This window comes from Capricornis sumatraensis, chromosome 2 (genome assembly GCF_032405125.1).
Source record: "Capricornis sumatraensis isolate serow.1 chromosome 2, serow.2, whole genome shotgun sequence".
In the NCBI taxonomy this organism is placed as follows: domain Eukaryota; kingdom Metazoa; phylum Chordata; class Mammalia; order Artiodactyla; family Bovidae; genus Capricornis; species Capricornis sumatraensis.
In genome coordinates this window covers 113,849,220-113,872,558 of record NC_091070.1, presented here as the reverse complement: position 1 = coordinate 113,872,558, position 23,339 = coordinate 113,849,220, and the positions used below count along the sequence as shown (strand labels likewise).

Here is a 23,339-nt window from a genome sequence, read left to right as displayed (position 1 = left end):
GATTACCAGGAAGCAGAACTGCTGGTGGAGGGAAGAGGGCACAGCACCCCATGGTGTGTGGTCTTGCTGAGGTCAGTGCCTGGAAAGCAGGGGTTTGCTTCCTGGTTCTCAACCCTGGCTGCCCATCAGAATTACCTAGGGAGGTTAAATCCCGATGCTTGGGGATTCACTACAGAACAATTAATTTTGGGGAGTGAGGCCAAAGCACTGGTGTTTTTTAAAGGCCCCTCAGGAGATCTAATACACAGCTGGTGTTGAGGACCCCTGGCTGGAGATGGGGTCTTAAACTCTGGCATCTGGAATGTTGACTGGCTTTTGTAGAGGGGAGTCTGGAGAACTGTGTTTGCTGTGAACAGAGCTGGTAAGAATCAGAGATTAAAGGGAGCAGGCAGGGTGGGAAGTTAAGGGACCAGGAGAGGGGAGTGAGATTACTACTTTGGCTGTTAAGAATCTAGAGAAATTTGGCTTCTCTGTTGCTGGGGTTTTGAGGTGAGATAAAAGGCCAAGGGAAAGGGAAAGCTCTGATAACCCAGTCCCTCGTCACATTGAGAATCACCATCAAACTTGAATAGCAGAAGGTAGACAGGAAGCACTCACTAAGCTAAGAATATTCTCTTCCTTGACCCTGGATTTTTTTCTTCAAAAATTTTCCTAAATCGTATCACCACGGGCCTCCTTTCCATGCAGAATAAAAAAGAGAAAAGGCCATCTCACCGATGTTCCAAGAACATCCTTTCCTCAGGGCCCTTCTATTAACTTGCTGTTTCTACCTACTTGCTACAGTCTCCCCTTAGACCTTACCTGTGTCTCTCAATTTCTTCAGGTACCTGCTTAAATGTTATTTTAGCAGAGCAACTTTCCCTGTCTCTGGAAAGAGTAGCAATTTCTCCTTTCCTTCCACTCCCTATTCATTGTATCCTGTATCATAGCATTTACTACAACCTTGTGTTTTCTATTATTTTTCTGCTGCCTCTTCCTGCTCTCCAGTATAGAATACTCTGAAGGAGGGACTTTGTTAAATAAAAAAAAATATATATATATATATATTTTTGTTTGTTTGTTTGTTTGTTTGTTTTTTCATTGTTATGGCTCCAGGGCCTAAAATTATGACTGGAACATAAGCAAAAACATTGAAGAATGCAAGATGGAAGAATATCTGCAAAATGCAAGATTAATGATGAGTAAATTAAAAGCCCTTATGTGTCTGCATGGTGGTGTGCGGCTGTTTGTATGTATTTGTGATTATATTTATTCCTATTTCTCTGGGTTAGGTATACTCTTTATTTTTAAACTGTGTGTTTGACCGTACACATGTGTTTTAGAACATATGAAGGACCCTCTGGTCTGGGCATAGAATGCTTCTGAATGTGAGTTGGTGTTTCTGTGTCCTCCTATGTGGATGTGCCTGGACCATTCAGCCTAGTGTCAGTTATCTGTGGAAGAAAGAGGCATCATGACTGCCTCAAACCAGCAGAGGGCACCAAAGAGCCATGAACCTTGGCTCCGGGGGCTGAAATTCGGAATCTTGGCGGGTAATGAGGGACCCAGGAGACTTAAAATCTGGGAGGAAAGAAGTGGAGACCTCTCTAGACCAATTTTGTAAAGTTGTGCAATTCACGTGCGATTTCTGTTATGTATCCTCAAGTCATTGCCTAGGACCCAGAGGTTCAGGCACCCCCAGTCCTGTGAGCAGAAGCATCTAGTTAGGGGTTGGGAGAGAGGCTGGTTGTTAAGCTGGTCTCTTTAAGAAAGAGGAGACCCCTATTGAATGCCTTCATCAATCTCACCAGGAATTCCTTCTCCCCAGCACCCAGAACCCTCAACCCCAAAGGATCTCAACCTCTGTGCTTGGTGATCCTCCTGTGGCTGCCCTCCGCTATTTGAAGCCCTCCAGTTGAGTACTTCTCTTCCCGGGGAAGAGAAGATGAACAAACGAAGGAGTCATTTACTCCCGTCCTCCACCAGCTGAGGACTCCAGCACAGCCTGGCCCCACTGTGTGCTGGGTGAGGCCCCCTGGCGGGGGCCTCAGGCCAGCACAGGAAACAGCTGGAATTCTCCAGCTTTGCCTTTAGTAGGTGGGAAGTGGAGTGATTCCTTCCCCACCTCCAGCATTCGTTAGTCAATTGAGAATTCCCAATTTGAGAATCCAGAGGTTAGATTCTGGGTGTGGAATTAACAAGAGAGAGAGGGGGAAAAAAAGAAAAAAGGATTTTAAGCTTTTTGATTCCATGAACCACCGCCTGCCCACCCCCTCCTCTCCCAAACACGCTTACACACACCCAAACACACACAAACACTCACACACCCTTCCCCACCACAGTCATCCCCTGGGCTAAAAGCTGGTCCTCAGCCCATGCCCTGCCTCCCCAGTCCACTGCCTAGTTCGGTAGCCTGGGACCAGGGCTGTGTATATAGATGGGAGGGAGGTGCGGGTGGGCAGGGGTCCCGCCGTCTCTGCCCCAGCGCCTGCGACTCTCACGTTGTTACCCGCTTTGCCCTCCACCGCCTTCTCTCTTGGCGCTCTGTCCATCTCAGTTGCAGCGAGGGGTGTGAGTGTGAGTGCGCGCGCACTGGGGGGGCAAGGGGAGGGCTGTGGAGGGAGGCGCCGTCGGAGGGAGAGTAGACGTCAGGAGGAGGGACGGAGGGAGAGAGGGAAGGAAGACAAGGGGGGAGAAAGGGAGAGCCGAGAGCGAAAGAGACCCGGAGAGATAAAGCTCGAGGCGAGAAATAATAAAAGGGCGAGGGGGAAGAAAGGGGGGCGAGGGAGGGAGAGAGAGACGGGACCGCGAGGAAGGAGAGAGAAAAGAGAAGCGGAGGGAAGGGAAGTGAGTTTGTGCGCGCGAGTGAGTGTGCGTGTGAGTGTGCAGGGGCGGGCGCGGGCGGGCGCGGGCGGGCGGGGGGCGGGCTCCCGGGCTCCCCTCCTCCCCAGCCCGCTCCTCTCGCTCCCTCGCCAACTCCGGGCCCCAGCCGCGGGCGGGCGCACGGCGGAAGGACAGCATGCTGAGCCTCCTCGTCTGGATCCTCACTCTCTCCGACACTTTCTCCCAAGGTAAGCTCCCCACCCCCCTGCTCCGCCCGCTCCTGCCCTTGCTCCCCCTCACGCTTCCCCCCCGGGGGCCGGAGCGTGCGCCCCGACCCGGGGAACGCCGAGGGGCTCGGCCGGCGGCCGGTCCCCGGGGGTCGGGACGCCACGAGGTGGGGGCTGGGTCCCCGCGCGGAGTAACGGGGGCTGGCGAGGAGGAGTTTTCCGTTGATTTGCCCAAGTTGTTTCCTCTGGCTGCGCGGGAGAACCGAGAATCGGGGCTGCAAGGGCCCGGGGGTCGGGGTGAAAAAGGGATCCGATCGCTCAAAGTCTCTTCCGGAGCCTCTGGCAGCTCTACTCACCTCCACCCTCCGAGACCCGGAGTTCGGACGCCTGGGTCCCGGCGGGGGGAAGGCTGGGAAGAGGGTGGGATCTCAGATTCGGGGGGCCGAGGTGCGCGGAAAGCGGGGGACCCAGGCTCCCGAAGATGTAGCTGAGGGAATCCCGGCCCTCCTTCAGCCCAGCCGCTGGCGTGGCTGAGTCTGAGCCGCGGCTCCAGACTGCCTGGGGCTGCCCCCTCCAGAGGAAGGGAGGGGTGCCTCGGGGCCTCTGGTGGGGATTTGAACCCTTGCCCGCGGAGGCTCCCAGTCGGGAGTGGAGTTCCAAAGGCAGCTTCGGGCCCGCTGGGTATGGAAGTGGCCATTCGCGGGGGCGGCGGGACTGGGGGCGGCTAACACGCTGGGGTCAGAAAAGTACCGATGTCGGGGCTTTATTTGGGACCGGCTGGGAAGAGCCTGGGAGATGGAGGAGAGGTTGAGAGATGCGGGAGAGGTCGAAATAGATGAGGATGTTAGTGTTTCCAAGGCTGGGCTGGGGGGCGGCAGGGGAACTGAAGAAACCGAGGGCCCAGACTTCAGCCCCTACTGGGGTCTGTTTGAGTGGATTCTTGTCTCTTGGATCTGACTCTAAGGAAGACTTAACCCTGCTGAACTAGCCGCCCCCCCCCAACTCCACCCCCACCCCCACCCCCAAGATGGAGCTGACACACAGAGATTGACATACAAACACCAAAAACCAGCCCTAGACACTGAGACAGACTATTCACCTACTGAGACAGACATACCCGCGAGCATTCCCCACGCGGAGACAGACACATATACACAAAGACACTGACACATCCGAGGAAGACAGATTCCTCCCCCGTATCGGCGTATTCATGCACCCAAACACACCACAACTCACAGACACAGTACATGTATGCAGTCGGGCATTTGCGAGGACACGACATGTACCCACATACAGAAACCCTTCTGTGAATCCCAACCCTCCAGGAAACAAAGAAACTTGAACAGGCATTCCTATAGGCAGATACCTATGGAGATGTTCAGGCAACAAAATGGAGGAGGTGGTCTCCTCTTGGGTGGTTTTGGGAGGGTGGATCTGAGAAGAGGAAAGTTATGCGCAGGGAGCACCCTCAGGCGCGGCCCTGCTGTCGGTTCCCTTCCTGGCCTGGTGGGTGTGTGTTAAGGGGTGGGATGTTGTATTGGACCCCTCCCCTCTCCCCCTGGCCGGGCCCTCCCTGGCTCTGAAGGCAAATCCTGGCTGAGTTGGTGGGGGCGGGCCTCCAATCATGTCCCCTAAGGCTCCCACCTCCCCGCGTCACACACATGCATACTTAGCATTTGGGTAGGGCCCACGTTCATAGTGTGAGTGGGGTGGAAGTGGTGCTGGGGGAAAAGGAGGCCTGGTCCTGGGGTTGGCAGGCCAAGCCAGCCACTTGGCAGAAAGTTGGGAGGGTGACTTAAGTTCTGACTTTGTTCAGCCAGGCTGCTAGAGGAGGGGGAGGGGAGGAGGGCCCACCGCGGTGAGGGAGGGGTCAGCTGGGTCAGTACTGGTATGTGCTGGGGGCCAGCGTCTGTCTGCCCCTTTCCTGCAGCCTTAATGTGTCAGCAACATGGATTCGAACAAGCTTCAAGGAACAAAAGCTGCAGTTCGCAAACAGGAGAGTCATGTGGACTGATGCAGGATGGAAGGGTCCGAGAGAAGAGTGTTGGTTGCCTTTCTGTCTTGGCGGGGGAGGGGTCAGAGGTTAGCTGAGCTTCCATCACCCATCCTCCCGCAGGGGTGAAAGCAAGACCTGATGAAAGTGTACAAAAGTAGTTGGGGGTGGGAGAGGGGATACCAAAGGGAGCGAAAGGGAGAGGATAGAGCAGAGGGGAGAGGGAGTCACTCCTGAGTGTTCCGGGGAGACTGAGCAGAGACTGGAGGGGAGGCAGGGTTGGAAGGAGTAGGGACCTGGGGAGACGGGGATGCTCACGGGACAGGGCGGGAGAGGAGGGGGGCGGTGACAGGACCTCTCTCCTCGGCCTTCATCCTTAGAAAGAAGGAGTTGTAGGCAGGGACTGGGGCTGTGAGAGGAGAAACTGAGGGGGGTCACCAGACATTTGAGGGAGGGTGATGGGCAAGTGCGGAGAAGATGGGAGGAGAAGGCAGTTGAATTGAGGGGAGCGGAGAGGAGAGAGGAAAGGAACGTTCAGCCTAGGCAGAGAAATAAAAATCGCGTTTTAAAGAATTTCAATGGGCTTCATCAATCTTCATTTTTCACTAAATAATTTTCTGTATCTTATCTAAATGAAAACCATTATCCTTCCCCCCGTTTCCATCATGCGCTGGCTCCTCAGACTGATTGCGCTGAAAATTGAAATATTTATTCATTTTCTGGGAGATTTTCTCGCTCCCCAGTCTCAGGGAGGAGAAATTGAAAAAGAAAGATTATAGCTAATCAAAGCAATGTGGGATGACAGGCCGGCTCGGGGCGGGAGCTGCCTCCAGGGGAGGGTGGAGGTGTGGGTAGGGGGAAAATGTGTCCCTCCAGCTCCTAGATGTCCCCTGGGCATCCCTGCCACCACTTGGCAAGGTGGCGAGGGGTAAAGGGAAGAGGCCCCAGGGCCTCCTAAATTCCCAGTATTCAACTGCCTGAGTACAGCTACATCCAGACAGAGAACAAGAGTCTGGAAAGAAGAGTAGCTGGGAATGGACTCCCTTCTCACCGTGCCCCCTCCCCCCCTCCCCCCCACCCCCCCAGCCCCCCACTCCTCCCCTCCCCACCCCCCCTGCACACACACTTCAGATGGCCCACATTTCTAACCCAAAGCAGGATCTTGAGGCTGGGAAAGAGCAAGGGGAGACATGGCAGAAATCAGGATACCTGGTCCCTCTCCTTGACCTTGATTGGACTTCTGCTCAGACCCCGAGAGAAGGGTGTAAACCCAGTTTTCAGGGCCTAGCATTACCTCCAGTTATTGCTCTGGACCCCAGAAGATCCTGGATCAGGAAGAGGAGGAGAAGGTGTCTCGGCCTCCCACCTTCTGCTGGCTCCCATGGTTTCATGGTTGGTTGTCTCCTCTGCCCTTGGCTGTCTGGTGGGTAGGGATGAAGCAGCCCAGCTTTGTCCCTGGCTCTCACCCCATGTTGACCTGAGAACCAAGTGCTCTGATGGAAGCTCCTGTAGAGCTTTATATCCTCGGGAACTAAGTCCTCATTTCTCTTTTATCCTTTCACTTTCTGACACAGTGCTAAGTGTGCAATAAGTGCCCTTAAATATCTGATCAATTGATTGACTCGGTGAGAGCGCTACGATGTTGGAAGGAGGCAGTATTAAATGGTGGTTAAATCACAGACTCCTGTCCAGCTCCCTGGCTAAACCCCTTTCCTCCCAGGCCACTGGATAGTTGTGTCAGTGTGAACAAGCTGTGTGCTTTCTCTGTGACTCAGTTTGCTCATCTGTACAGTCAGGATAGAAATAACATTTCATAGGGTGGCAATGGCGTGTTAATCCACATAAGGTGCTTGGAGCAGGGTCTGGAGAGACATGCCCTGCCAGTGCTTCTGTTAGGACTTGGTGGCTGGACACGGGCAGCCCAGTTGCTTGCTGCCTTTCCAGCTCCTCCTTCTCTTTTTGTTTTCTCTCTCCAGCTGCCCAGATTCTTGGTCCTGGGCTCCAGCATCTCTGCTTTGTATCTCTTGTGGAGAGAACTGGGTTGTGGAGGACCCAGAAGGGGAGGCTAACCAGCCTTGCTTGGTTGGCGACCTCAGGAAGGGTTTGGGGAAGAAGAGGACCAAATGGAAGAGGCTGGCATTCTAGTGAGAAGGAGCCAAAGCTCTTATGAGAAATGAGGAACACTAGCCCCGAGGTGGCAGCATTTCAGAATCTGGAAATCATACGGATCATTTATGGAGCCCTTGTGCTAACTACTTTATTTGCATTATCTAATTTAATCTGTACAACAGGCCCCTGAGATCGGCTCTGTAATTATCCCCATTTCATGGCTGAGAAATCGAGGTTTAGACAGGTTGGGTAACTTGACGGTATTAATGGTTGGGGAACCAGCTCCCCTCAAGTACTGCCCCCACCTTTCTTTGACTGGGATCCCACATGCCAGCAGGGACAGATGCTGAGCCAGGACAGGGTCCTTCCTGATCCAGAGCTGAAGGAGAACTCAGAGGGAAAAGGAGAGAGTGCTCATAAATGGAAATTCATTCAAATTCCTAAAACCATCCTCTGTTCTGAGATTCTGTCCTACATTTTGGGGTGTTGAACAGGTTTTTCTTTGGTAATATAGCAGTGCCCATAAATGACTTTTAATTTTTTGTTTGTTTATATTTTTGTATTTATCTGATTGCTGCAGGGTCTTAGTTGCAACAAGTAGGGTCTAGTTCCTTGATCTGGGATTGAACTTGGGTCCCTTTCATTGGGAGCATGAAGCCTTAGTCACTGGACCGCCAGGGAAGTCCCGTATAAAGGGCTTTACTTGGCCAATGGAAAGGTTTGCAGCTGCAAATTACATACAACCTTTACAGGTCCATGAGCTGCAAACTTGGAAACTACCCCTGCAACATGCAAGATTGACTTGTGGACAGTCATGCAGGGGGTGGGGTGCTGAGTAGGGGCCTGGGGAGAAAACCAAGACAGTCAGCTTCTAACTCAGCCCAGTCCCTGGCAGACACAGAGGCTGGGGTCTGGTGTTCTCATCTGCTTTGGCAGGCCCTGCCTGCCCTAGGGTAGGGAAAAGTGACTGTAGGAGAGGTGGTCTCCCAACCAAAGCATCAAAGTGACTTCTTGTCGAATCCCTACTGTGCACTCTTCACACTCGTTGTTGTTTATTCCTTATAACAACACCCTTGTGAAGGAAATGTTACCCCCATTTTAAGGATGAGGAAACCAAAGCCAATTTTAATTAACTTGCTCAGGGCCATCCCTGGAGTATTAGATCTCAGATTCAAACTCTTTGTTTTACTACAAAGCCCATGGTCCCCTGGGCACCCTCCATGGCAGAGGCACCTGTGCAGTGGCTGCCCTTCGGTTGAGGTGGCTCTGGAGGGGAAAAAAGGGCGTCTTCCTGCTCTTCTTCCCCACGGTGACCCCGTGCTCCTCCTGGTGCCTGGCTCAGCCTGCTCCCCCAGGGCTCAGCTGGGACGCCTAGCCCACCTGCATCTTGCTGTCTTGCTTGGATGACTATCTGTTTTATTTAGTGGGGAAGGGAACTCCTTGTCTGTCAGGAGCAGGAGGTTTATAAGGCCGCAGATCTCTTCTTCCCACTTGTAGAGTCTTTTTAACTTTGTATTGTTTAGTCACTGAGTTGCATTGGATACTTTTGTGACTCCATGGACTGTGAGCTGCCAGGCTCCTCTGTCCATGGGATTTCCCAAGCAAGAATACTGGAGTGGGTGGCCGTTTCCTTCTCCAGGGGATCTTCCCCACCCAGGGTTCAAAGCTGCATCTACTGCATTGGCAGGCAGATTTTTTCTTTTTTTTTTTTTAGCCACTGAGCCACCAGGGAAGTCCTGTATTTATATAGTGCGTTCCAATTTTAGCAACTTTTTCACATGTACAATCTCATTTGGTAGATATATTACAACTGTCCTATGATATGGGCAGTGTAGTTATTATTTCCCCCATTTAATACATAATAAAACAGTCTTAGAGAGTTGAAATGACTTGCTAAGGGGAGGTTGGGCTGGAGGGAGGGGATAGGGGGCAAATGCCTCCATCATCCCAATTTTGGGGATGGTTTCCAACCAAGGATAGGGACATTCCTGTCCATGCATCCAGAACTGGGAAGGCTATGTCCCTTCCCCACCTACCAGCTCCTGCCTGGTTTCTTCTCAAGGCCTCCAGGCCACTTTACCTGGCCCTGTCCTGGAAGATGCTTTGACCTGGAAAGGGCTGGGATTGGGGGCGGGGGAGCAGCAGGCAGTGGTCAGCAGGAAAGAAGAAAGAGGCTGCCATGTCCTCAATTCTGAAATGTAATGTCAAAGAGAAGCTGTCTCAGGAGTCAGGAAAGAAAATGAGTCCATTCTAAGTGAGAGAGAAGGTGGTTCTCTTCTGTGGAGAGCCTGCTTTGTATTTTGCTTGCATTAGTAACTCATTTAATACCAACAGTAAGGACTTGCCAGGCAGTCTAGTGGTTAAGACACTGTGCTCCCAATACAGGGGGCATGAGTTCAATCCCTGATCGGGGAACTGGGATCCCACATGCCTCCCGGTGCAGCCAAAAATAAAAAATAATTTTAAAAATTTCTTTCAAGTACCAACAGTAACCTGTTAGGAGTTGTCCCCATTTTGTGAGTGGACAAAGAAAAACAAAGAAAGAAGTTAAGCAGATTGGCCAACGTGATCTGTTTAAGTAGTGACAGAGCCAGGACCAGATCCCAAGCAGGGAAGTTGGAGTGGGAGGCAGGAATGATTCCAGAGGGAAGCCCCTGAAGACCGATGGGCACACCCACCCGTTCCACACTACCGCCGCACGTAGCTCTCACTCTGCAGTGTGTGTGTCCACATGCACACGTGTAGATTCCCTCGTGGTCTCCTGCACACTTGCATACACAGCCACTTCTCACCCCCATACACCTATGAACAGGTCTCTCTCCCTTTCCCCCGGCCCATCCATTCACCAGAGAATACAGCCGTGTTCTGTGTCCCATTCCCTTGCCAGCCATGGCCGCCATCCTTTGAAGAGTCTTTGAAGGCACCAGCTTGTGTCTTGTCTTGCTCTGAAGATGCACACACTACAAGGTTAAGAAAGTTAGAAACCTCAGGTTCCCCATTGTGTGATTCTCGTCTCTCTCTATCCTGCAGCCCCAGCTCTTACACCTTCCCACCCACTGATTCACAGACAGTGCAACCTGACTGAGTTCTTTGAGCTCCCGGGATGAAAGCTGACTTTCTTTTTTGCTGAAGATCGCATTTTTCTTTTTCCATCCTGCTCTCCCCCACCCTGTATCAACTCTCTCCAAGCTCCCAATTTCTCCCCCTCCACATTTAATTTCTCCAGCAACTTTTATTAACCTCTGTAGTCTCAGGGAGCTGAAGCCTCATTCCTCTCTGCCCTCCTTGAGTCCATTTAACAAAATTGGGATCATATTGAAATAAATGGGCCTTGTAGCCAGCCAGCTTCCTCAGGATTCAGGGTCTTAAATCCAGGGTGGAACTCTGTAGTACTCCCCAGCAAATCCCATTAGTTTCCCAGGAGATGCTGCTGCTGCTTCATTCCTCCAGGGGCCTGATTCTGGGAAGGTGATGGAAGAATCTCCCAGAAGGCCATGGGGAGTGGGTTTGAGGCAGCAAGGGACAGCAGGTATCAGTGCTCTGTGCTGGCAGGGCTGTTCCCGTAGCCTGCCCCGCTCCAGGCCAGATTAGGAGTCACACATCCCTCTTCCCAACTGGCCATGTGATGCTTTTCTTCTCTGCCTCTTCCATTCTTTCTGAAGCAGTTGCAGGAGTCTATCCTCACTGTGTGGGAAGAGAGTCTGGACTTGGTTCCTTTATCCCACAGAAATGTGTTTTGTGCTTATACTGTGTTCCAGGCACTAGTGTTGCCAAAAGAATAAAATACTACCTTTGCCTTTAAGGGTCTCACTTTGTGATTTAGATGCAAATTACTTAGCTTCCGGAGGTGTCAGTTTACTCTTCCATAAAATGGGGAGAACTAGTTTTTTTCCAAGTCAGCAAATGTACATTACTATATATGAAACATACATTATGTAGGCATTATGGGGAATAAAAAAAAAAAAACCCACAATATCATATGGTCCCTTCCCTTTAAGAAACTAAGATGTACAAATATATGCAAAGGTTCCAGGTAATGCTAAGTGAAGTCGCTCAGTCGTGTCTGACTCTTTGCTACCCCATGGACTGTAGCCTACTAGGCTCCTCTGTCCATGGGATTTTCCAGGCAAGAGTCCTGGAGTGGTTTGCCATTTTCTTCTCCAGGGGATCTTCCCAAGGTAATGCTAGGCTGGGTGCATTTGGTGCCAGGAGAGCAGTGTGCGCAGTCAGAGCTGGGGAGCTTGCTGTGGGCTGAAGAGGCCAGGAAAGGCTTCATGGAGGAAGCCGGTCTAAGGATGGACAGGATGTGGATGTGGCAGGAAGAGGGAGAGCATTACCAGGCCGGCTGAACTTCCCGAATCAAGGTGTGGCTGCCGGAATGCGCAAGGTCCATGGAGGCTGGTGGCAGCTGAGGATTTGGGTTAGGGAGAAATAATGAAGGTGATCCAGAACAGTAGTCTGGGACCTGACCCAAAAAAAGCCTGGAAATGCCAGGCCTGAGACCCTCCTGTAAGAAGGAAGAGACAGGGATTTCTGTTTTTAAAGCAAAGAGAAAGAGAAGTTGCTCAATCGTGTCCGACTCTTTGCAACCCCATGGACTGTTGCCCACCAGGCTCCTTGGTCCATGGGATTTTCCAGGCATGAATACTGGAGTGGGTTACCATTTCCTTCTCTAGGGGAACATTCTGACCCAGGGATTGAACCCAGGTCTCCGGAATTGCAGGCAGACGCTTTACCATCTGAGCCACCAGGGAAGCCCTTTTAAAGCAAAGGAAGTGTTAAAAACTTTGTGATCCCTACTTCATTCTTCACCCAACCCTCCTCTCCTCTTAAACTCCTCGTCTGTTGGAGCCACTATAGAGGTTTGTGTGCCTGTATGCTCAGTCCCTCAGTCATGCCCAGCTCTTTGTGACCCCCATGGACTGTAGCCCGCCAGGCTCCTCTGTCCATGGAATTCTCCAGGCAAGAATACTGGAGTGAGTTGCCATGCCCTCCTTCAGGGGCTCTTCCCGATCCAGGGCTCAAACACCCATCACTTGCGTCTCCTGCAAGGGCAGGCGGATTCTTTACCACTAGTGCCACCTGGGAAGACCACTGTTGAGATTTACAGCCCCTTAAGTTGGCAAAAAAAATGAAATGGGCAGATGGTCGGGTTTGACTGGGTAGAAATGAGCAGAAAAACTTAAAATCAGTTCGCCTTGGGAAGTTTCCGATCTGTGACCAGAGTTGGGGAGGCTTGAAATGATGAGATCTTTTTTCTCTTCGAATCCTCAGGTCTAATAAGATAGAGAGGCAGAGTTCAGTGGTGAGCGCTGCAGCTTGGTGGATACCTAGGTTCTTTGTCCTATGTTCTTTGGGAGCCTGGGCTGGGTCTGCACTGCCCAGAGTCTAGGGGAACCACCTGGTTTCATCAGAGGGCCAATCTGGATTTATTTAGTCCCTGCAGGGTCAATCCTGGGCCATTTCCTCTGGTCAGTGGCCAGAGATGTGTGTGCATTTAGGGGCTGAGCCTAGGAGATTCTTCAAACCTCTTCAAGGAAGCCGGCTCTGGCTTTTCAAATGGAAACCTTTGAAGATTCCCACCATGGGAGTGAGCTATAGGGGTGAGTGCCAGTGTCCCACTAAGCTGGTGTGTTTTTAATGGCTGGGCTGGGCTGGGTATGCATGTAGGCACCAGAAATCCAAGGTAAGTGAGATTTGGTCCTTGTCCTTGAGCTACTCTGGGGCGGGTGTGGGAGATGGATGTATAAACACATATTGACAATACTATAAGATAAACACTGGAAGAGAGGTATGTGAAAAATGCTGAAGTCTAGCTATCGGAGAGTGGGGAGTGGAAGAGGCCGCCTGGCAGGGGGAGGGCACAGCCACAGATGTGAGGCCGGGGCTGCGGCTGGAGCCTCTGGAATGCAGCGCTGTTCAAGATATCCCGGCTCGGACAATCCCTGATTGTGCCCCCTGCTCCGGATGGAAGGAGCTGAGGAATCCGAAGGAGTGAGCGAGGTCCCTCCCGAGGATTATGATTTCCAGGAACAAAGGCAGTTTATATAAAGCGTGCTTTCCCCAGATCTCCCAACCTCTTGTGTCCAGTTCCCTCTTCCCTATCCCTACTCCCACCCTACTGAGCTGATTTCTAAATTAACTTTGTCCTTGGTTGAGTTCCCCCCCCACCCCCCCCCGCCCCCTTCCTGAATTCTCCCAGGAACAGCCTGGGGCCCTGCTCGCTCCATTACCCAGCATTGTCAAGCCATGAGGTGCTTTTAACTGCTTCTTCCCATTCCATTCACTTAACTGGGAGGTTATTAAAAGCAAAGAAGCTGAGATGGGCAGATGGGGGCAGAGAGAGAGAGAGACAAGGGAGCGGAAGCAAGCAGACTGGTTAGGTGAAGCCCCAGAGAGAAGTTGGGGTTTTCTTCATTGTGATTCTCGAGTCGTCCAGTGGACTCCTGGGTTTTAATCCCAGACCCTGAGCAATTGACCTCAAACCCTGTGTGCTGCTCTGAGCCTCAGCCCCTACCTCCTTGGAAACCTATCTGCTTGACCGCACTGTGGGGATGGTTTGAGGGGACTCCCAGAAGCCCCTGAAGCCTGCTCCATCTTTGTCCACCACCTCTCCCATAATCCTGTTGCCAGCGCTGCCGGCTCTCCGGTTTCCATCCCCAGGCGGCTGCTGCCTGGATGATGTTTGATTCTACACTGATGTGCCTATCACCCTGCACACATCTGGGACTTCTTCCCTTACCAGGCCATTGGCGAAGTGAGAATACAAATTCATTTTAATGTCAGTTTGAGCCAAATATAATTAGAAGGGAAAATATGACTTGGCAAAAAAAAAAAAAATTAATGCATTGCAAAGCAAGTTGAAATGACTTCTGGATTATCTGCACTGCTGCTGCTCTCCATTTGTGCAGAAAATTGAGAGAGGAGCCCGTAGAGCCCATAAAGCCCGTATCTAAGGGATTTGGTTTCTGCATGTTGCCTTTGGTTTCATACCAGGGTCGTGTCCTAAGCCTGGTCTCTTTCAACACACCCTTGGAATTGGAAAACGCCTCAAGTGCCCTGGGATCTCCTGACCAGAGGGCCTATGGGAAAGGCAGAGAGGCTGCCACCCGCATGAGCAGGACCAGGTCATTTCAGTAGAGCCTCAGTTTTCTTATCTATAAAATGGAGACAATAAGACCTACGTTAGAAGGTTGCTGTGAGGACTGAATGAAGGAATCGATGTTAAGGAACAGTATTTGGAACACAGTCAGTTTTCAGTGAATCATATTGCACAGTGCCTGTGTTTTTATAGCTCATAGTCCAAGGCAGATCAGTAGGATGAGTGAAGAACAAATAATGGTGCAAATACAGATAAGTCAATGTGAACCAAGCCAGTGATGTTGGTAAATCCCTGAATTTATGGTCTCTGGAGTGCCGTGCAGTGGGAGCTTTGAGATGGCAGCAAATAGAAAGCACCTTGCTTTAGAATTAGGTCTGATCCTGGCTCTGAAATTTCAGTGGGCTCTTCATTTTTGTGAGCCTTAGTTTCCTCATCTGTTAAATGGAGTGATAGCAACCATTTACCTCTACTTTAAGCCCTGGGAAAGCACTCCTTGGGCAATGCACAGTAAGCAGGACCAGAGGTTTAGGTTTAAATCCCTATCTCTCCACAAGGTTTCAACTCAGTATGTTAGAACAGTGATTCTCAAACTTGAACATGCTTGTGAAGCACCTGGGGAATCTGGTTAAAAAGTGCAGATTCTGATTCAGAAGATCTGGGGTCAGGCGGGATTTCTGTGTTGGCACCAGGCTCCCAGGTGATGCCAATGCTGCTGGTCCTCGGACCACACTCTGAAGTGTTAAGAGGATGTGTTTCCTCTAGGGAAATAGAGCTTCAGCTTTCTAATGGGAAGCAAGGAAAAATAGAATTCATTTACCTGAATTCACTTTTCAGCTGGCTTGGTTGTATAACGGAGCCTGGATGGGTCATTGATTCAGGACCATCGATATGTTTGTTTTACAAAGGCAAGCTGTGCGACAGGAGAAGGGGCAGTGCCTGCCATCCTGCCCATCTTCAGCCCCAAGCCTAACCTGCCCAGCCTTATTCCCACCACCTCCCACGCTCCCAGCTACCTCTATTTCACCCCTCCAAGTGCTCACCAGCTGCTGGCTGCAAAGTTGAAAAGCAACTAGCCAGTATGTTGGTGGAGACATGCCTCCATGCCCGAGCCAGTCAGTCCTCAGTCAGCCTTCTCCCTTCTTTTTTTAAATGAGAAGAGTGACTCCTCAATAACCCAGCTCTCATTTGGTGAGGGTTTAGGGGGAAAAACATTTTGACTGAGCTGCTAGCCAGGGCCTAGGCTTTGTTGGCTTTGGCTTGAAGGTTTGATCATGAGCAAAGTGAGATCTGGGTAAGAAGGTGGATTGTAGACCTACTTGGGGTCATGGTTTTCAGGGAGGAATGGAGGACCACCCCTGGGCAGGTCATTTTCTCACACTCATGTAGGCCTAATGGTTGTTCAGGCAACATGATGAGCTGACTCACTCTCTCCCTCCCTTGGTGATCTGGGTGCAGAGTCTCAGGCTGTCGAGACAGGTCCACGGGCCAGAGAAAAGCGCCTCTGCCCTCAGTTTTCTGATATAATGGGGAAAGTTTGCTCCGTATATCTAGGGAATCCTGCCCACTAGGGGAAAGAAGAACCTCCAGAAAACTGACTACACTTTCAGCCACCTCCAAGTGCAAACTACACACATCCATCCTGAGGAGTTTCAGAGTAAACAAAGAAGGAGGTAGGGTCAGTCAGACCAGGCTTCCTAGAACATAGATCCTAGGGTCAGGAGTGAAGGTGGAGGGATGATTCTGCAAGAATCTGAACACCTCTGGACTCTCAAGATCTCTCTCTTTAGGCAGGACCAATTTGGATCAACCTGGATGCATCTGTGTTTGTCCTTTTTCTGAAGAGAAGGGAATTTCATTTGCTCTCTCTGCTTGCTCACCTTCATATCAATTAATCCCTAGCAAGCAGAAAGTTCTTTGTGTCTAACCCCAACCCTTCCTGCTCTTCCATGGAAAAAAAAAAAAGCTGTCTTATTTGAGACTATTATTGAGTAAGAGTCCAGTATTCTTTATGCCTGGAAAAATAACATTTCCCCTTTTTCTCTCAGTGCAAGCCTAGAGAGGCCAGAGGTGACACTGTCTTTGGGGCCTCAGTTGAGGTTGAGCAGCTTGTCTCTAGGGAGCAGGTCTACTTCCCAAAAAACCGCCAAGGCTCTCTATCTTGCCAGTGTCCCCAGTCAGGGCCAGAGCAGTAGTGTTCCCAGGAACCCGGCTGAGCCACCAGGCCATTCCTTGTCCAGTTTCCCATTCTCGGTGGCTCAGAGCAGCTGGAGGCTGTTGGTCTCTGGTGTCCTTTACCGGGCCACTGTCTCTGGTGGATGGCTTGAGGGACCCTCCTCCCCCCTCCTCGGGGGCCAGGCTGAGAGAAGCTCTGGCATCTGGGGCAGCACCGGGTACCTGGAGGAGAGTGGGGCCAGCAGGGGAGATGGCAGAGGTGAGCCTAGCCCACAGTCAGGACCTGATCTAGCTTCAGAGCAGGAATATCTTCCTTTTGGAATCCCATATTGTGTGTGTGTGTGTGTGCATGCTAAGTTGCTTCAGTCGTGTCCGACTCTTTACGACACTATGGACTGTAATCATGAGGCTCCCCTGTCCATGGGATTCTCCAGGAAAGAACACTGGAATGGGTTGCCATGCTCTCGTCCAGGGCATTTCTTGACTCAGGGATCGAACTCATGTCTCCTGCATTGCAGGCGGATTCTTTACCACTGAGCTGCCAGGAAAGCCACACAGGGATGTCCTCAACCAAGCCATCCATGCCTGGGTGGACAGGGTGGATCCCAAGTGACATCAGTGTGGGCAGAGAAAGAAAGGGATAGGGTGTCTGCCTTTGGAGATCTACTAATCTGATGGAGTGTGGACTAGGATACCAGACTGTATTGCTGCTGCTGCTGCTGCTGCTGCTAAGTCGCTTCAGTCGTGTCTGACTCTTTGCGACCCCATGGACTGCAGCCCTCCAGGCGCCTCCGTCCATGGGACTTTCCAGGCAAGAGTACTGGAGTGGGGTGCCATTGCCTTCTCCGACCAGACTGTATTAGATCAGTGCAAACTCTTAGCCCTAAGCTTGAACTTGAGGGCGGAGGCTTGGTTTCTGCTGTCAGATAGCTAGTTGTAATAGAGGAGACAGGTTGCCATCTTCCTCAGGGTCTAAACACACACGATCATCTAAATTAGGGGGGCATTTTGAACCCTGTTGTACATTTGCACAGGAGAAGATGGAAAGAGATACTGGAGCTGTAGGATCAGTCAGGGAAGGTTTCCTGGAGGGGACAAGAAAGGAAAATGGACCCCAGTGGGAAGGACTGGTAGGGCAGGACCCAGTGGGAAAGAAGAGACTGTTCTTACAGGAGGGTTGGGTGGGAGAAGAATGGGAGCCGGGTGGGGGAGGGCTATCCAGCTAGGGCCCTGTGGGCTCCTGGCTCCAGGAGCTATGAGCTGTGGTGTCGCCTTGTCAAGTCGTGGCCCCTGCAGCATTCGCACCGGCCGCGTGACAGACTCCCACATGCCAAGGCGGGGAGAGGAATGGTGTTACAGCAGCTCCTGGTCCCTTGAGGACAGGGGAGATTGTGAGTCCTCAAAGAGGAGGAGCTGACATGTCTGTGGGGAGACAGGCGCCTGGCCCTCTGTTCCTTCTGGAGGAGACAGTGGGGGTGTTCGAGTTGGCTCTGCTGTGGAGCCTGCCTGGGGGGCAGCCTGTCTTTGTCAGGGGTTGCTACCCTGTTTCAAGGGTAGCCACAGCCCGAGGGCCTGGAAGTGCTGCCCGGTGGCCTGGCACGGGACAATCTGTCCACCAGCACAGACGTGCGCTCCACTGCACCGGGCCTCTCCCTGCCCCCAGCTGGATGCTCCCTGGACCCCTTCCTCCCGCTGTCCTTCCCTGTCTGTCGGTCTGTCACTCGGCAGGAGTGAAATGTGCCCTACTCCTGGAGCATTTGGTGCTTGATAATTTGTGGATTATAGCTAACTCTCGATAAAGATTCCCCTAATTGCTTGGCTCACCTCAGGTTCTATCATCAAAGCAAAGCCGTGAGGCCCCCCTCTCGCCCTCCTTTTCTTTTTATTATCTCTTAATTAATCACTCTGGCTTTCACACTTAGCAGATAATTACAGTCTCCTGGGCACGCAGCTCATTTTCATAACCTCCTGCTCCAAGCCCGCAGCAGAGGGGGGAGGGGAGGAAGCGGGAGAGAAGGGGAGAGTGGGAAGAGAGATGCTGGAGGGAGGTGGGGGCAGCTGGCTGCGGGTGCTGAGACCAAGGGAGGGGAAGAAAGGGACGTCAGGCAGCAGCACTGAGCGGGTGCGTGGATTGCTGAGCGGAGCACCGGCCCAGAACCCCTGGTCAGCCCAGCAGGCTGGTGGAGGCTCTGCTGCTGGTGGTCAGGGATATGGTCAAGCTCCCTGGGGGAGGCTCCACCTGGCCCATCAGAGCTGCTGTAGCCAGAGCTGCACATCGCTGGCTCCCTTGGCCTCCCTGGCTGTGTCGGGGGATGAGGTAGGGAGGGATACAGCAGGAGGTGGTGTAGGCTGGTGACCGGAACACTCGATGAGGAGCAAGAGATGGTCCCAGTGAAATTCACCGACCCTATGCGGGGAAGTGAAGTCTGCAGCGGTGAGAAAGGATGACAGGGAAAGACTGGGCAGGGCCACCACCCAGTTAGGACCCACGACTTGGCCGGGGAACATTTTCTGGGGAGAGTGGGACACACATTCTGGGGCTGAATCCCAGGGCCATGTGCGCTAAGCCACTTCAGTTGTGTCCAGCTCTTTGCAGCCCTATGGGCCGTAGCCCATGAGGCTCCTCTGTCCATGGGATTCTCCAGGCGAGAGTACTGGAGTGGGTTGCTATGCCCTCCCCCAGGGGATCTTCCCCACCCAGGGATCAAACCTGCCTCCCTTAAGTCTTCTGGGCTAGCACGTGGGTTCTTTATCAATAGCGCCACCTGGGAAGCCACTCAGGGAATAACCACTCCATAATGGTGATTGGATGAAGAAAGGGAAGGCCTAGCTCTTAGACTCACACCTTGCAGGTGCTGTGCCAGGAGCTGACAACATGCTCCATCTCACAGATGAGGAAAACTGTGACCCAGGAAGAAGAGGTAAGGGAGGGAGAGAGCACTGTTCCTGCTGGGCCCTCAGCCCTGGCATAACCACAAACCTTGGGGCTTTCCTTGGGCTTCCAACCTGAAGATAAACAGCAAGGAGGATGTCCAGATGATGCATTTGAGAAGACTGAGAGATAGTAGAGTTTACCCAGAGGGTTAGACGCAGAGCGGGACTGGAACCCAAAGTTCCGGCAACTCACCACCGTTCCCCACTGCTGTTCATCTCGTCTCTGAGGGCAGGGCTCCTGGTCTGCAGGACGTGGTGGAGAATGGGGGACGTCCATTCTTTCACTCTCCGTATGGAATTTTCTTTCTTCACCCTAGCACAATGCTTGGTCTTGAGAAAGAAAAGAATTGGGTCCTATCAACCTTTTTGCCATTAACTAGCCATGAGACCTTGGAATTGTCATATATCTGAGTCTCAGGTTCTCTGTTGGTCAACGGGAACCTTGGAAAGACTGCAGACGGTATATGTAAACAGAGTTCCTGGCATATGACAGGTGCTTAACAAATGGGAGCTGTGACTGCTATTGCTATTCCTATTGTTATTGCCACATGGCAGCACCTAGCCCATGACCTTAGAAACCACATCAAACAAGTTAATTTTTTAAAAAGCTGATGAAGGAGAGAGAGTGCTTTGTTCACCTTCCTCAGTAAGGGAGGGCACAAAATTTCTACACTGGGCTACTTCTGGGATGTACTGTTGAGCAGGGACAACCCAGGTCACTCTGTCCCAGTGCAGTTTTTCTTTCCACAAAGAAGTTGTCTGTTTCGGCCAGGGCTACTTCCAGCTCACAGCTTATCGGCATCCAGCTCCAGGTAGGGTTGGCATCCTCCCTTTGCTGACCTCTACGCCTCAGGCTGCCCACTGGACCTGCAGCAGCTGTGCCAGAGGGTTAAATGTGTCCAGTCTCACTCAGACGGTTTGTAGCTTCTGTCTCGGCTCCTGGTTTCCCAGGCTCTACTGTAGGAAAGTCTACATTCAGGAGGCAATATGGAAGGAGCACTGGGTTGCTAGTCTAGCGGTGAATTTTAGCTCCATTTGTGGTTGTCGGGACGTGTGCCTTATGCGGTGACCTGAGCCTGTTTTCTTATCATAAAATGAGAAGGGTAATAATCTCCAAAATTCTGGCTGCACTGTTTTCTGACTGTTTGCCATCCGGGGGGAGTTCACATAAAGGGCTGCTTCTTCCTGAATGAGGCCCTGGATCTCTCTGATTTGGTTTTTGAGCCAAAACCAGAGGGATTGATTTCAGAGAGCCAGTGTTGGGGTGCCGCTGGAGAAGCATGGTTTGTTTAGGAACCAGGGTGGAAGCAAACTTTTTATACATTTTTCAGATCTGATCTGGACTCTGGGTAAGGACAGCAGAAGTACCCTTCTCCCTGCAAACACACACACACAGACACACACACACAGACACACACACACACACACACAGACACAGACACACACACACACACACAGACACACAGACACACACACACACACACACACACACACACACACACACAGAGTCTGCTGTCCTGGGAATGGAGATGATCCAGCCTGCTCTGGGAAGGTTGAGGACCCTGAATCAAGGATGTGGGTGCTCGTGTATGCCTGTTGATAAGAGTTTGTTCCTTAAGAAACGTGCTCTGATCTCACCCTCAACTTTAGCTTTGGTCTGTGAAAAGGTTTCGCAGAGTCTTGTGGGAACATAAACATTTGGCAGATTTCTTTCCCTGAAAGCTATTTCTTCTTTCTTTTTCTGGGAACTTTCGCCAGCAAGATCAAGGCCCCTCCACCCTCCCCTCCTCCCTCCCTTCTGCCTGAGACACCCTACCCCCTCTCTCCTCCTCCCCGCAATGAAAACAAAGTCATCTGGTGGGTACTGGGGATCATCGCAGAGCAAACTCAGCCAGAAGAAAAGAGTGAGGCAAACAGCTAGCTCTCCCAAGAGAAGAAATTATAAGAAGGGAGGGGAGAGAGAGAAAATAAGCAAATGGCATCAGTGGTGAAAAGTGAATTCCAGGCATTTAAAATTCTTTTGGTTTTAATCATCTCAGAGGCCGACCAGAGCTGAGCTGTTGGGGGGAAGGGAAAAAATGAAAACCAGGGCCCTCTCCTAGGAGCAAGAGCCCAGGAATTTCAGTCTGTAAAGACCTAAGGCCTGCGCTATGTAAGCTTCTCCATCCTCACCCTCCACCTCCCGCATCTGATTCTCAAAAGGGTTACCTCCTCCAAGGGCCTTTTCTGACTAACCTTCCCTTTATCTCATTTCACAGGCTTAGTTTATACTCAGTTTTAAAGCACTGACCTTTCAGTTTTCTACCAGATTGCAAGTTCCCCAAGGCCCTGGATTCTGTTTTGTTCAAAACAAAACAAAAATAACAAACAACAAACCCCAGCCTCTTTCATAAGTCATGCCTGGGCCTTCTCAGTGAGGGTCAGGGCCCCCAGAGAAGCTTCTGGGCCTGTTTTCCTCATTTGTAAAATGGATTTGAAGAGAGGAGCTGAGCCTGGAAGAATCTCCAGGTGGAATTGGGAAGCTGGGAGGGAGCCTGGCAGGTCCCGGCGCCTCCTGTGTGCTGAGTTCTGTGTTGGGTGCTTCGGTCTCAAGGCCTGTCCTTTCTTCTTGCCCCCCTCCCTTAGGGCTGGGGCTGGTTGTTAGGAAAAGCAGCAAGTGAAGCCCCTGGACACCGGGGTTGGGGATTTGGGGGGTGGGTCACAGATTCTAAGTTCTTCTTGTTCCCTGGCCAGAGGGACAGGGTTGTTTAAAGGGTCTGGATATCTTGACAGCCTAGTCAGCTGATAGGTGGCGAGGCATGGAGAGGAGCCCACCCGAGGTTTCAGAAAAGTGTTAGTTGCTCAGTAGTGTTTGACTCTTTGCGACCCCATGGATCGTAGCCCGCCAGGCTTCCCTGGCGATAGGATTTTCCAAGCAAGAATACTGGAGTAGGTACCCATTCCCTTCTCCAGGGAGTCTTCCTGACCCAGGGATTGAACCCAGGTCTCCTGCACTGGAGGCAGATTCTTCACCCTCTGAGCCGCCAGGGCCTCCTCCTCTCCTAGCCTGGCCCCTCCCTGTGTGCTCAGCATCTTGCTTCTTTCTGAGCGCCCTCCCTCTCCTCCCCCTCCTCCGCTATCTCCTTCACCATCTGGAGGCGGCTCTTTCCTTTCTCCTGACCACTAGGTGTTTCTCCCACTTTTCCACGTCCTCTTTCCCTTTCCCTTTCTGACTTTGTTTCTTATAATGCACCTCCCACTGTCTTCCCCCAACAGGACTATAGACATTGAGAGCTCGAGGGTATATTTGAGCTGATCTTAGATTGAGTGACCTGGATTTTCATCCTGACTCTTCTTGGGCAAGTGATATGCTATTTTGGAGCCTTGGTTTTTTCATCTATAAAACAAGGAGTCACTAGCTTCCCGGGTGGTACTAGTGGTAAAGGACCCGCCTGCCAATGCAGGAGACATAAGAGACACGGGTTCAGTCCCTGGGTCAGGAAGATCCCCTGGAGGAGGGCATGGCAACCCACTCCAGTATTCTTGCCTGGAGAATCCCTATGGACAGAGGAGCCTGGCAGGTTACAGCCCATAGTGTTGCAAAGAGTTGGACACGACTGAAGTGACTTGGCACTCACAGATGATGCCCTGGAAGTACGCTTGAGCTTCTGAGCAAAAGGGCAGGATCTGGAGTTCAGCCTGGGTTCAGATCCAGAACCTGCTGCCATCATGACCCGGTGCAGGTCCCTCTACTTTGGTATAGAAGAATAGCAGCATCTGCTTCGTAGAGTGGTGATAAAGATTGAATTAAATAATCCGTGTAGAATGCTTCGAAGAGGTATCTGAGATGCTTTAAGTGGTTTGGATAGCTCCTATTGCTGAATTGAATCCTAATATTTTGTGGTGTGGAATGATGAGAAGAGCCCTTGGATTTGTAGTCTGAAGACCTGGGTTCAGATTCCAGCTTCCTTCCCGATTTTCTGTGTGACCTTGTGCAATTTCATTTCAAGTTGTGAAGATA

The 23,339-nt window shown here is 51.6% G+C and overlaps 1 protein-coding gene across 1 annotated transcript in view; it reads left to right on the top strand.

Moving 5' to 3' along the window:
* The first annotated feature begins 2,941 nt into the window (after positions 1-2,941).
* Positions 2,942-23,339, top strand: part of KIRREL1 (kirre like nephrin family adhesion molecule 1) — a 98,761-nt gene continuing 78,363 nt past the window's right edge. Inside the window, exon 1 of the mRNA XM_068965029.1 lies at positions 2,942-3,050. Within this exon, the coding sequence (XP_068821130.1) occupies positions 2,999-3,050 (52 nt within the window). The 5' untranslated portion in view covers positions 2,942-2,998. The remainder of the gene's footprint in view (positions 3,051-23,339) is intronic.